Source organism: Hydra vulgaris, chromosome 03, assembly GCF_038396675.1.
Source record: "Hydra vulgaris chromosome 03, alternate assembly HydraT2T_AEP".
In the NCBI taxonomy this organism is placed as follows: Eukaryota; Metazoa; Cnidaria; class Hydrozoa; order Anthoathecata; family Hydridae; genus Hydra; species Hydra vulgaris.
Genome location: NC_088922.1, coordinates 7,724,883 through 7,740,497, shown reverse-complemented (window position 1 = coordinate 7,740,497; position 15,615 = coordinate 7,724,883). Strand labels below are relative to the sequence as shown.

Sequence of the window (15,615 nt, the reverse complement as noted above, 5' to 3'; positions counted from 1 at the left end):
TTCACTTCCAATGCATAAAACCTCAATACAGATAATGCTTGATTTCCAAGCAGCAATGAGCAATAAAACTGTTCCAATTAATTTGCAACTCAATAAGTTTTTATCTGATAATGTTTCCAGAAATCTACAAATTTTGTTTTCAATATTATTTGCAATTCTTTTTTGTTGTGGGCAGAGTATACCGCTTAGAGGACACAGAGATGACGCCAAACATCTGCATCTGGTTGAGCAACGTAATAATGCTGGTAATTTTGAATGCTTATTAGATCCGATGGCATTATGCGGTGACAAGATCTTGAGTGATTATTTTAAAAATGGTCCTAAAAATGCTACTAATATCAAAGACAGTGCAGAATCAGTTGATTGATATTTGTGCAGGTGTTGTTCGATCGCTATTGAGAGACAGAATAAAGAAAGCAAAGTTTTTTTCTATATTAGCTGGCGAAGCTTCAGATGTTAGCCAAACAGAACAAATGGTTGTAATTATTCCATATATGGATAAATGCTGTAAAGTAAAAAAAGATTCTCTAAAGTTTGTTTCTTGCAATACTGGCTTGAATGGAGTTTCTTTATCAACCAAGATCAAAAAAATTATACAAACTTGGTCTGGAAATATCTTATTGTCGTAGACAAGGTTATAATAGGGCTGTTAACATGGCACGACGTCTTTTTGTTGTAGCAGCATTACTTTTAAAAGATTTTCCTAAAGCCTCATACATGTATTGCTTTCCCCATCAATTTAATCTATGTGTTGCCAAAGCAAGTGCAATTCTTTCGATTCGAGATATGATGGATCATGTTCAAATTGTCTTTGATTTTTTTAATAATTCTCCAAAAAGGTTAAATGATATATCTACAAAAATTAGCGAGCTACGTTCGACATCATCTTTTCAAAAGACAATCAATGTTTGTAGAACCAGGTGGATTAAAAGAAATAATAGTCTTGAAGCCTTTATTGAATTATATCCAGCTATAGTTGCATTTCTTATTTGTATCAAAGACGACGTGACATGGAACTACAAATTTAGAGGTTATGCTTCTGAATATGTGATAATATCTTGTTCTTTTAAGTTTATCATCACCTTAATCATAGTTAGGAAGTTATTAGACTATATAAGACCACTGACAAAAACTTTGCAAAAATTTGATCAAGAATTCTCAAAAGCTTGTAAAAATGTAGAGAATTTAAAGAACACTCTTATACCTCTTCAGAGCTCTATTGATATTTCACACACAGATTGGTATAAAGAAGCTGTTAGCATAGCTGCAACTACTAGTACAATGCCGTCTAAACCAAGAGCATGTGATCAACAAACACAACGTGATAACCATGAAGTAGATTATATAATGAATATTTGTTTTATTATAACTTATTCAATTCCTTTTCTTGATCACATTCTGATACAGCTAGATTCTTTATTTTCTTTAGAAAATTTATTATGAATACTTTTATTATTATTTATTGTATTTATCTTATAAGGTTTTATTAAAAAAGTTTAAAAGTTTTGAGTTTTTTTATTTTTTATGAAATTTATTTTTTTATTTTTATTGAGTTCTATCTTGGCCATTATTTTATTTTAGTTGCCTATTGTTGAATATAGTAAATTTTCATGATTTGATCATTACCCAACAATTTAGGATGTTGAATACAATTAAGGTAAGAATAAATTTGTTTACTAGTAACCTTACAAAACAGGTTTCTGCGGTTAAAATATTGCAGTGCGGTTTTTCTCCTCAAACGCACCAGAACGCCGTTCCTGCACCTTTTAAAAAAAACTTAAAAGTGTTTCCTTTGTCGTTATTTTTTGTGATATACTAATGATAAGTTCCAGATGAGTTCCGACACCTTTTTTTTTAGAAAAAGAGCACTGCTATATTGTTTTTATCATTGATCATGACAATGACCTTGTAATAAACGTGTATTTAATCACAGGAACTACTTTTCATCAATTCTTCTTTTTTATATTTGCTCTGATGTTATTTTTCATACTATTAAATTTTGACTACAATACCCGCTAGATTAATGTTGAAAACTATCTAAAAAAATTTTTTCATTGTTTATTATTTTCAATGTAACTATAAGTTAGGTTTTCGGTGCCTCTGAAATTTTTGAATTTATTTATTTCTTTTTTTTTCTTTTTTAATAAATTTTTAATTACTGGGCTGTTACTACAGCCCAGTAATTAAAAATTTATCTACAAGTAGACACTCCAGAATTACCTTTCGGTCAAATAAGACTAGACAATAGAATATTCATAAAATAAAGGTTATATAAATCTACTTATATCAATTATATGAAGATCTGCAGAACTATACATAGGTAGGCCTTGTCTACCTGTATCGCTACTAGTTACATTTTCACACTATTGCTATCGGTTAAATTGAGCTCTCACGATTTAAGTAAACTCAATAATACGTTATTTAAATTTTTGTAATCAAAATTTTGCCTAAAGTTAATAATTTTATACTAATTGAAACATTTTTTTAAGTTTAAAAGTTAAAAAGATTTTAAATTTAAAATTAATTGCTTTAATAATTTTTTGTTGTAAAGAAGAAAATGGTGTGTAGGTTTTGGATAAGATAGTTGACCATAATTTTTGGTATTTTTTTAAAGTTTAAATATTTCATTTACCTTGCTGAGTAGTTGCGTCGCTAATGAGACCCCTTTAGACTAATAGAACTATGATGAAACTAAAAAAAGTATCTATACATAGGAGTTTCTTTTGAAAAAAAGGAAGATCCTGTGTCACCTAACCACGCGACTGTTGCTGTGGTTCTCTTGTTTTACTTTTGCTACAGTCAATATTATTCCTGGATCCACCCCTGCATAGTACGATATTTGCGAAAAACTTATTTGGAGATGTGAAATATTACACCGAAAAAAAACAGCTAAATGTTGGCCCAATGTATTACGATATTTGCGAAAAACTGATTTGCAGAATTGAAATATTATGCAAAAAAAAAAGACATAGGCTAAATGTTGGCCCAAAAGAATAAATTTGCCAATGTTAAAACTCACGTTGGGCCAATGTAAGCTTGTTTTCTGGGGTGCGAATGCATGGATGGTCAGCTAGTACACATACACTGTAATTGGGAAAAAAAATAAATTTAGGCGATTTTAAAAATTTCTTGCATAGTCGATACCCAATTTTGCATTATGGATATAAAGTAGTATAAATTTATTTTATTTGTTTCGATTTAAAATTTTTTTTTAACTCTTTTTAAAGTTTTTAAAAAATAAAGAAATTTAAAATGATTTCAAGATGATGAATATAGTTTAATTAAATTTTATTGATGAATCCATTTATAGCTCAATTAAATGTTTAACTAAATACTTAACTAAATATTTAATGTAAACAATTTATAAATAATAATATTTTTTATGTTTGTTAAATATAAACATATAATTTTTGTGAGAAATGCGTTAATCTAGTTAGTCTGTTTTAGAATGTTATGTCACACACAGGGTGGAGATCAAGAAGTTCCACCCCCCTTTCCCTTCAAAAAAATTATAATATACAATTATAATATATACTATAAGTATACTATATTATAGTAGAGGACTTCCATAAAGTGAGTACGCATTAAGCTACTATATTTGCCGTCCCTCCAATCCTTCTTTTGTATAAAGCAGTTTTTGTTTGAAGACCCGCGTATGTATATACAAAATCAAGACCGACTCGTAAAATTTTAAAACAATAAAAAATCAAACTTTTTTTGTTTGAAGTTCGATTTCATTTCTCCCAGGTGTTTAATACATTAGAGAGGACGTTTATATATATATATATATATATATATATATATATATATATATATATATATATATATATATATATATATATATATAAATTAGTAAAAACACTTATCTAACTTTTATCTTCTACAGCATGTTTCGCCATCAGTAGGCTCATCAGGAAGAATGTCTAAACATCCAAAGTTCAAATTATAGAAAATTATTTCACAGAAAGTTGGGAATTGATATAATTACTTATGTAATAACTTTAGTATTTTGCAACCAGGAAGTTGCATCATTTTTTAATTATCTAATGTAGTCATTAGATAATTAAAAAATCATGAAAAGAATTTTTTAGAATTAGGGTAATTTTAGACTGGTCATTTGTTTTTATATTTTTTTAAAAGAAACTTATTTTCATGTCTGCATTTAGAAATTAATTCAGATTTTTTATTCAGTAAATTTTTTAAAAAATCTTACGTATCGTTACGTAAAATTTTTCGTCTCAGTTACGTAAAAATAACGGACATTTTGCACGTAACGTAACGAATCTCGTTTACGTTATAATACGTAATGTAACCTGAAAATGTTATAGGGGATAATATTTAAGTTTTTGAAGTAATATATTACTATATAAAATATATCTACTGTGTTAAACGGTTTTGATAGGTCAATAAGTTACCTAACAAGTACTGGGATTTTTCAAATGATTTCAAGATTTCATGCACAAACTGGATTATTCCATGCTCTGTTGAACTATCTTTTTTAAAATCAAATTGTTTGTTGTATAGAATGTTGTTTTTTAATAACGGGACTACCCTCCAATTTTGAAACATGCCTTTTTTCCTACACTTTTTCTTTTATGTTTTGTTTATTATTAAGATACACAATAAATATTCTTTTGTTTCGAATTCAATAGATAAATATTTAAACTTTAAAAAAAACTCTTTTGAAACTTTGTTTTCTGTTAGTGCAAGTGAACAACCTACTTTTCCTTAAATGTCCGGGGCTACCTGACTTTCTCCTAAAAGGAAATCATTAAAGACGTGGTACTTGAAGTTTTATATGATAAGGAAGAACCTATCCCAGTAAGAAATTTATATGTTGAAATTGATATGGCTCTTGGGTCATATAAACTTATATTATAAGCCTAATTCATCTGTGGCAGAAAACATAAGAATAATTTTTGTTTTTCAGTAATTTCTTTCATAATATACCATGCAGGTTTAAAGTCCTTTTTTTAAACTTTTATGATTAGTTCTGAAAAGTAATTTTTTTTTAACTTTTTACTTATTTTTCAAATAGATGTTTGTAGTTTTTATATATTTTTTTTCATCCACAAATGATGTCAGTGTTTTTTCTCAATTTTTCGACTTCCCCTCTCCCCTTTGTCAAACTGTCAATTTTTGGCCGACCCCCCGTTATATATGATGTCAGTTTTTGTGTACTCCCCCCCTAAAAAACAACAAAAATGCTTAAAAACTATTGATTTTTTTTCTGACTAAATTATACATTTATGTAATAGTAGATCTCATCAAATTATATTATATAATAGTCGATATCTCATTAAATAATCAACAAAGCAAATAGTATTATATATCTTTAATATAATCTTCCCATGGGTTGAAGTGATTATCGATTGAAACAATAAGTAGTGAATGCTCTCTGCGCTCTAAAAGGATATCGTGTTGTTGAGGTACAACCAGATTTGTTGCGTCAACTTCATTTTCATCTAATCATTCAACAGTTTCCAAACTCTTCTGTAAGGCAATGACTGCCAAAAATTCTGTCTGACGCTTGGCAGCAATACGAACAGGTTGGACCCTTTTGATTAGAGGGAGTGTTATAGCAGAAGAATGGATAGAAGCGTGCTTTTTCAACAAAGCTTGAGAGGCAAAGTAGATATTGCACTTTTTACATATTCTATCATCTAGACTGAATTGATGAACAAAACGCATCATACGGCAAAATTGGAAATCTTTTGACAGTACAAGGAGGAATATTTTCAATGTTTGATGCGATGAGCATAAAGACGGATGATGGAAACAATTCTTTTGCTCCTTCTGAGACATCTACTGCTTTAAGCCCGTCTCTCGTTTGGTTGACAGGGACAGGTGGCGGAAGAAATCTTGCTCTAATTAGAGTAAAGTAAGAGCTTCTAATAGTCCGACAACGAGAACGATTTTCACATTTCACAATTTGAGTAAAATGTTGACTTGTACAAAGATGATCGGCAATCCAACGTTGATCTTGTAATAAAAGGCTCCTTGACTCTAGTTCTGATTTGTCTGGATCAATATACTCTGAAATGTTTGGATAACCGTCAATTTGTAGATCAGACCAAATATAAGTCAAAACCTGTCCAACAAAACCAAAGTTCTGTTTTTCTAAATTTTCATCTATTGTCCTGCTTAATTTAAAAAGATATGTTGATTATTATAAGTTAAAAGTTATATTAATATTTTTACAAATTAACTTTTGTCAATGTAATTACCTTGAGAATCAAGATGAGTTCAGTAATGTTTGTGCGGAAGAATCACCCCAGATAATTCTTTACTAAGAGGTGCCATTCGTCGCTCAGCACTGTTGAATGCACTGCGGTCTGGAGCGTTCGTCATGTTGAAAAGAGCGTCAAGGTAGTTCTTCAGGAAATGGTGAAGCCCGATTTCAATTACTTTCTGGTATCTGGGAATTTCGTCGGGTCCTCCATCGACGCTAAACACAACGATAGGTTTAACCATATAAGTTTGAGGATCTCTGGTAATAGAGTCGAATTCTTTGATATCCAAGAGCCGCTGAAAGTCTAATCCATGAGCGAAGGCGGTCGAGGATGCGTGTTTTCCTGATCGAACAGCAATGTAGGTAGGTCCAGAATAAGTAACAGCATCTGTTTTTCCAAGACCATCTTTTTCGACCTAGTCGTGGTCCGGGAGAGTTACCTGGTACTCCAAATGCATCAACAACGGCGCCTGTTTTTTGGCTACTGTGATTCCAATTGGCACTCAAGCCTTGTCGTCTTGGCTAATGAAACACACTTCATCAGGCCGTAAAATAGAACAAACTTCTTCAACATATTTTATAGTTGAACTGCAAAAGAGTCCGTCAACATGTTTTAAATGAGATTCATTCTGAGGGCTGATCAACCTAACAGGGACTGTTTTGACGTGCCTTTTGCCTTCTAATGTTCCGTAACTTCTCGGAAGTAGACGAGTATAGAGGGCGCTCTTGCTGATTGCAAATCCAATTTTGTTCATCTCGGATGTCAATTCGTCGAGAGTTTTAATGCTCTAAATAATAAAGAAATATATTTGGATAAAATTAACTTTTTTACAGAAAACGGGATTTATTTCGTAAATTATATTCAAATCAAATCTTAAAAATAGTTGTTAACATTTCAAGGATGTTTACAAAAGTGCAAGTACTAATTAAGAGTAAAATTCTAACAAATACAATATTAACAAACATAGCTAAGCTATCATTACCCAAATAACCTCTGATCGACGTCTTTCATCAGCGGACGAACCATGGAGAGCAATATCCATAATCGCCTTCAAAAGAAGAGGTTGATCTACTTCTAATGATAGTCGACCAGGTTTCTTTCTGATTTTTAGTTTTTCTTTGACTTCTGGATGCTCCAAGCAGATTTCAATCAACTAGAGAGCAATTAGAGTTTCGTATTTGAAATAACGACAATTTAATTTCAAAAAATGACAAATTTATGAGTTTACTTTTATGAGTTTACTTTGAACCACATTTTATAATCCGCTAGGGAGCGAATAACGATTGTGAATTTTATATACAAAGAGTTAATATTTCTAACATAATTTGATTCGCAGTCAAATGGTAATATATTAATAAAACGATAGTAATTTTTATTTTACGTTAGTAGTTGTTATTTATTTAATGTCTCTGGGAAACTTATTATATTAATTTATAATATTATATAATAAATAATTTAATAAAATATGATATCAAATTCCCCGCATTTAATATTAATTTCCCCACAAACAAAACATCATTTTTATACCATTTAGTAGATGTAAATACCGTTAAAATCTGCTCATTAAAACTAAAAAAATAAATTAAACTGACATCATTTTGGCCTCATCACCCCCTCCCCATTGTCAATTTGTGTCAAACTTTCCAGCACTTTCTTCCCCCTATATTTACTGACATCATTTATGGATGACCCCTATGAGGTGTTTATGCTTTTAGATATTTAATATGCAACTTCTGTTTAATTTATGACAAATATTTTAATCCCATTTATTTGTTTTTCTTTTTTGTGAGATAATTTAAAAATGAGGAATATTAAAATTATTGTCAGAATCGTTTAATGTAACCGATGCACAATATGTATAATAAAATCGCTCAAAAGTCAAAAAAAAAGTTGGTATAAAAATTCTATTAACCTTATAATTTTCAAGCTAGATAATTGCTTCATTAGATTACGTTATAAAAAAAATTATCCTCGCTTCTTCCTTTTGTCACATTTTCATTCAGAACGTGGCGTTGTTGTTTTTTGTGACATTTGTTATTCCAGCTTTTGTTATCATATTGTTCAGTTTTGAAAAATTAAACTTATAATTATGGAAGAGGAAGGTATGACCTATATTTTTAAATAAAATTATTTTAAATTTATGTTGTTGTTGTGCATAATATAGAGCGCTTTTGCGATGACCTATTTGAGTTTCAATTTTTACATAAAATTATAAGACAATAATGTTTCTGTTGGCAAGTATGGTCTTGTGGAGTTAAAATTTTTTTACGAACAATAATTAATATAGGCTGTCAACAATCAGATACTTTTGTAAAAATCTGCCAACGTCCGCCACCTTTGTTTTAACGCTTTGAAAATAGTGTGTAAACTATTGCGTAATATACACAATTTTGTAAAAAGTACTAAAACAGCTATAAAATAACTTCTTAAGGTCCGATTAAATTCTTGAGATTTGAAAAATGTTTTATACAAACTTAACTAAACTAGGTAAACAAATCTTAAATAGATAATACAGTATGCGACAAAAGTGTTTACATGTTTTTGAAAAATATTCTTTTTTAAAATAAATGATTGAAATACATGTTTATATATCAATATATATATATCAAAATAAAAGTAATTCATTGTAGTTTCATGTTTTGAGCCTGAATTTAAATGAATGAGAAGTGTTTATAGCAAATTATTTATTGACACAAAATGTCAGATGTAAACAGTTTTGTCGCATTTATGCTATTATTAATTTTAATGCGAAATTAATACTTTGTGGCTATATTTTTAATTTGTTTAAATAAAACATATCTCAATTAGTAATAAACGGTTTATTTAAACTTAAAATTCGTAATGTAAACAACAGAAAAATTATAATTGAAAGAATGAAGAAAGTGTCGAAAGAAATTGAAAATTTAGCTGTTCAGAAGCTTAAATCAGGATTGTCTCTTCGTGAGATAGGACGAGAACTTATTATATCTTATTGTTTAGTCTATAAAATTAAGAAGCGAAACAATATGGAGGAGAAATGCAACAAAAATGGACGCAAGAAAATTTTCACTACTCGAGATCAGAGAACAATTTCTAGATTAATCATGACAAATAAAGCAAAATCAGCACACGATGTAAAGAAACAATTAAATAATGCTCAAGGTACAGTGGTAAGTACTCGAACAGTGCAGAGAGAACTCAAGAGAATTGGATTCAAGGCAAAAAAGAAGATCAAGAAACCACTACTAACACCGAAACATCGTAAACAACGATTGGAATTCGCAAAGAAGTATGAAAACTGGACTTTTGCTGAGTGGAGTAAGGTGATTTGGACAGACGAAAGCAAGATTAAATTCTAGAGTGGCCTGCGCAAAGTCCCGATCTTAACCCGATCGAGAATTTTTGGTCTATTGTGAAGAATCGAGTTTATAATTATGAAACAAGAGCAGCCAGTCGACAAGAATTATGGGAACGAGTTGAGTATGTTTGGAGTTCGATAACTGTTGAAGAATGCAAGAAGTTGATTGGTAGCATGCCTGCGAGAATTGCAGCAGTCATTAGAAGTCGTGGAGGCTACACAAAGTATTAATTTCGCATTAAAATTAATAATAGCATAAATCGCGACAAAACTGTTTACATCTGACATTTTGTTTCAATAAATAATTTGCTATAAACACTTCTCATTCATTTAAATTCAGGCTCAAAACATGAAACTACAATGAATTACCTTTATTTTGGTATATATATATTGATATATAAACATGTATATCAATCATTTATTTTAAAAAAGAATATTTTTCAAAAACATGTAACACAAACACTTTTGTCGCATACCGTATATTAAACTATTAAATCTCAAGCAAATATGTATGTTTTATTTGTCGATTGTTACAAACACCGTTACTCAGCTTTGTATTTGAGGAGTGAACCTGCAAAACCAGACAAGTCCATTCTTAACATTTTACGTACATTTAGCGCCCCAAGCATTGTGGGCATGTTCTACGTGTCTTCAAACAGGTCAGACGTGCATAATCAGACACGACCTTGAGATAAAGCGTGATGAAAATCGTTAAATTCTGCAGAATCAGGCAAGTCCTTTCCTCGATTCCATTTTTAGACATGCAAAACCAGACAGATTGCGAACGAGTATTGAACGAGTATATACCAATCACAGCGCATTACTATTACCTCAGGGATCGAATCAGGGGTCCAGAAAACGAAAAAGTATTGGTGGAAATTGGATAAAAGCAAAATTTAAAAGGTATGCAACTTTTGTTATGATATAAAATGAATAGTGTCTTATACTAATCTTGCTTACACTAATCTTGGTTGCAGCATTGTAAAGCTCCAGGGTCAGTCCGCCCCATGGTTATTTCGCCCAATGATGTTCCCCCCCCCCCTGATATTTTTGCTCTGGACTATCTCGCACCAATTTGCAAGATGGTTATATCCTGCCATGGGCGCAAATCTAACCTAAATAATTTTTATTACTATAAACTTCACAGTATAAACACGCAGAGTGTGAGCCTTTGCAGTTTTTCGAGCCGAGAAATGCAATGCAGCAGAGAGCTAAATTGTTTAAAAAGTTCTTCCCTCCCTACCTCCTCGGTCCCCTCTACAATAATTGCATCTGGGACTTCACAGTAAACTGCTCAGGGACAACATTACTGTAACATAACCTTAATCAAACCCTAACATTACAAGCAAATCCTAGTATAACCCTAACCTAAGCTTAACCTAACCCTAAGCGAACAGTAGTAACTTACTCTAATCAAACCATCATCACTCTTAAGCTCACCATAACCATAAACTGATAATAAAAATGTTTTTATTAAAATTTATTTTATAGTACTTTATTAATATATATATTTTTGTAAGCACCAAGTGAATGTGAGTGAGAATTTGATTGATGTAACATCGACATGTAAACATAAACATGAAGTCAAAAAGCGACCAAAGACAAAATCTAGTCCAAGGGTCAGAACGCTAAGAAATGCTCTGCTTTTAGATGTTCACTTGTTCGCCATGATGATGTTTTGTCATTCCGTCGTGAGCTTTTCCAAACAAATAAAAAAGTGCTGCAGGACAACCACATTCTACTAAATGTCAAAGTGACCAGTTCCAAAAGAGTTCGGACAAGATTTTGCCAAAGGGTATTTAACAAATCTTACTCGACTAACTATTTCATTAAAACAAATCGTGTTTGTTAAAGTGCCTTTCGAAAAATCATTCATCCAATCGGTAGAAATCGCTTGAAAGTTGTAATTAAATATCATGTTGAAAATCGACGATGTGCCACTGAAGGCCCTGGTTGAAATCGTATAGGTGACAAAAACATATCTCGAAAAATGAGTGTTCGCCAATTTATCAAAAAACTTTGAGCAACAAAAAGTCACTATGGGAGAAAGAAAAGTGTAAGATTGTATTTGCCAATTTAATTTAAAAGATAACTAATTTATGCAAAATCTAATACTCACCCACCTCAGCTGCAGACCTAAAAGTTGAATATAGTTTTTTCAGTAGTACTTTCAGACAAGAGTTCAATATAGGATTTTCCTCGCCTGCTTTTAATACCTGTACAAATTGTGAAAGCCTCAGAAATCAGCTACGAGTATACTTATCATAAGATAAATTTGTTCTTTTAATGCAACTGAGAGTGCACAAGTTACGAGCAAAAACATTTTATGCATCACTTAAGAACATACCAGAAACGACATACAGTATTGTATTTGAATTGCAGCAAGTTCAATCCTTGTCATGCGTGACGTGTCAGGAAGCATTTTATTTTCTTCAGTTGTCGTTATACAACTTTGGGTTACATAAACACGTATCTCTTTAGAATTATTCATATACGTGGATGGAAAATGAAGCATTTCATGGTTCAAACGAAATTTCTAGCGCTATTTTCGATTATTTGAAAAACATTGTTCAGGAAAGTGAATCATTTGAAAGTATACTTACGACAGTTTGCTTGGTGAGTGATGGCTGTGGAGGGCAGAACAAAAACAACATTTTAGTTGGTATGGCTGTATCATGGCTTGCAGAAGCACCAACAAACATTGATTCTATGAAACATATTTTGGATCTATTTCTTTTTTCTCTTCTTTTACTGGATGTATTCTAGGTCTTCCAACTGGTCTTTTCTCATTTACTTTGCATGGATCCGAAGGATCTACTTCTTTTACTGGATGTATTCTAGGTATTCCAACTGGTCTTTTATCATCAGTTGCTTCTCTTGCTTTTCACATGATTGATTCTTTATCAATCAACCCATTATCTACAGTAATCATTAACAATGTAACATAATTTTTAGACGTTTGTGAAATTTTCTTTTCTTTTAACAACTTCTGCAAGTTTGCCCTTGTATAATACATTTTTATTATATAAAGATAAAAAAATTTTTAAATCAATTCAAAAAAAAGTTAATAAACAACGTTCAACCTATTTCCGTCTGATTGAAAGTGTAAAAACTTATCCGATATTACAACAGCAAACGCTTTAGTATTTGCTGGAACAGCTGCATTAAATGTTGCTTTAATTTGTACATCTACTACTGATGATTTTAATTTTTCTGATTGTCTACTAACTTCAAAAACAAAGAGTGGGTATAAATCTTTATAGTCTGAAGGAGTTTTGTTGCTTTGTGTTATCAAATCGTTCATTCCATAAAAGTTTTCACTAAATACAGATGCATCTCTATAGGCTCTTGAAAATTGATGATTTGGAAATGATAAGTTATTGTCTTTACGCAAAGTCTCCAAGAAAACGTTGTAGATTGTGGAACAGTTATAGTATCACACTGCCTTGCGCGAAAAGTTACTGGAAGTTTCACTTTTGATTCAATACTTTTATAAAGATAAACTCTCTCTAAATCTGATGGAATCACATGTGGCATGAACAATGATATTTTATCAAGATTAACTTTTCCTGCAGCTGCAAGAGCGTTTCTAAAAATTACTTCAGTTTCACCTTTTCTAACAAGAGTTAGTGTATAATTAAATCCGTAAATAACTTTGTTGTAATCATCGCAGAATCCAAAAATGTGTCTTAAAGGTATACAAAATGAAAATGTTCCCTTTGTGGTTGGTTTCTGAATTATGTATGATTGTCGTACTGCAAACCCTGAGTTATCAACAAGTACTGCTGTTGTTGAAGAATCTTTGTACCACAATTGATTTAATCCTTGTGCTAATTGAAAGTCATCTGGGTATTTAAGCATTCCTAACATTGTTGTTGCTTGACCTGGACTAAAAATATTTTCTATATTTTGTTTTGATAATTGATATGATATTTCCCTGAATAAATGCATAATACCATTATTTGTAAGCGCCACTGCATCTGCATTAGCATAAACTGTCCCATCAAGTTTAAGAAGTCTTCCTTCAAACAAAAGATAAGCCTCAGATGGAAGTGTGAACAAATCTTGTTGCTCAATGTAAATTCTTATTTCTCCAGAGCTATTTAGATTTGTGCGAGCTGCTGGTTCATATTCATGGAATTCAAATCTTTCAATTCCATTAATCACAGTTGGGATTTCAGTAAAATTTAATACATCAGTAGTTGCCATTTTTTTATATACAATATATAAAAATTTTTTTTTTCAAAATGGAAAATAAATATAAAAAAATTAAGCCAATCGAAGACCGCGGCCTTTTTTTACTAGATCTTCTATCCTTATAGCTGTTGATTTTATTGCAGACCCCATCATTATACTATTTATATTTGGTGTAACTTCATCAGCTTTTTTATTTAAATTTGAGATTATGTCATTAATTTTATTATTAATGACTGTTTTTGGTTGAGAAACTTTAGTAGATGCTTTTCTAATTAATTGTTTTCCTTTTTCAACTGCGACATCTTTAGCAGCTTCTATTGCTGATGGTGAAAGTTCTTTCCCTGCTGATTTAGCAGCAGTTATTGCAGTTTTTCCTAAATCGCTAGCAGCTAACCTCTTCAACATAGCTGATGACACTCTTCTTACATTTGATGATGCTGCTCGTTTAAATAAATTTATTAAACTATCAAATATACCACTTCCTCCAACAACTTGCTTAACATATTTCTTATTTTTAACAAATAGCATTTTTATGTACGCAATTTTTTTTTAATTTTTTTTACTCATATTATCATATTCATATTATCATTTTCATATTATCATATTGCTAGATTATTTTGTATTGCTTTATACTGATCACTATTCATGACACCTTGTCTTAACAATTCATCACAAATTGTAACAGCTTCATTTCTTGATCCAGAATTACCTGCTCTCCATCCAGCTATAAGTAACTCAAGCATATCAAGGAGTGCAATAGGATCGCTAGGAAGAATTTTTGGTCCTACTCCTGTTCCCTTTGATTCTCTTTGATACTCACGCATTCTAGTTCTCTTTAACTCTCTCCAAATGGGAGCTATTATTTCTTTGTATTTTTCGCTCCGAGATGACTTTGGTTTTCCTGAATCAGTAGTAATTGCATCTGTTTGTATTATTATATCTCGATAATTGTGAAGATCATCTATATTATATATTTCCTTATTAGGATTAGACTTTGTTAGTAATTCCCAAAGACCAGGAGTACCAATGTATTTTATTCCATTTATATCTATATCATCGTTATTAATTAATATTGGAACTTTTGCTATAAAAAATTTACCCTCTTTAGAATGTATTCCAAATGTAGTGTCTGTAGACTTTTTACTATAAGTATACATCCTAAGATTGTCTGTTGCAATTTTTCCCAACTTTAAAAATTCATCAGAAGGCATTATTTCTTTAGATCCATAAGTAAGTATTTCAGGATATGCATTTGAAAACGTAAGAGCAAATTGATTAGCTTGATCTTGCAATTTAGATATATTCTCCTTTATTCCAGATTGACTATCAATTAATGGCTTGTACAATTTTGACAAGTCTATCTGCAAATTAGAATCTCCAATCTTTTCACTAAGATCATTCTACTGTATTCTTTTTTTACGCTATGATAATTCTTTTACAATTTGATCTTTCTTTTCAGTTTCTGTAGTTTTTAAAAATGACATTTTGTTTTTATATAAAAAAGATTAAAAACACAACATAAAAGTTTATGTTGTGTTTTATGATTTACGTTTTACGTTACGTTTTACGTTTTACGTTACGTTTTACGTTACGTTTTACGTTACGCTTTACGTTACGTTTTACGTTTTAGCAAACTATTTAAATAATCAATATTAAACGTTCCACAATTCTTTTTAATCTCAAAATCTTTATAAATGATATCATTTGTTTCTAATAATCTTAATATAAGTTCTCTCATCATCACTATAAGTTGATGGTATCTGAAAGTTTTCATAATCAGTGATAAATATAGAGCGACTTCCTGAATCAACAATTAAACCTCCTTTTCCAAATCCAAGTAGTTCCAAA

The 15,615-nt window shown here is 30.8% G+C and overlaps 2 protein-coding genes across 2 annotated transcripts; one reads left to right on the top strand and one right to left on the bottom strand.

The window, feature by feature from the left end:
• The first annotated feature begins 558 nt into the window (after window positions 1-558).
• Window positions 559-1,443, top strand: LOC136078432 (52 kDa repressor of the inhibitor of the protein kinase-like). Its single transcript, XM_065794206.1, has one exon. It carries the CDS (start codon window positions 559-561, stop codon window positions 1,441-1,443), a length of 885 nt encoding a protein of 294 aa, XP_065650278.1.
• Window positions 1,444-12,870: 11,427 nt separating this feature from the next.
• On the bottom strand, window positions 12,871-13,779 carry LOC136078431 (uncharacterized). Its single transcript, XM_065794205.1, has one exon. It carries the CDS (start codon window positions 13,777-13,779, stop codon window positions 12,871-12,873), a length of 909 nt encoding a protein of 302 aa, XP_065650277.1.
• Between the last annotated feature and the right edge of the window lie 1,836 nt (window positions 13,780-15,615).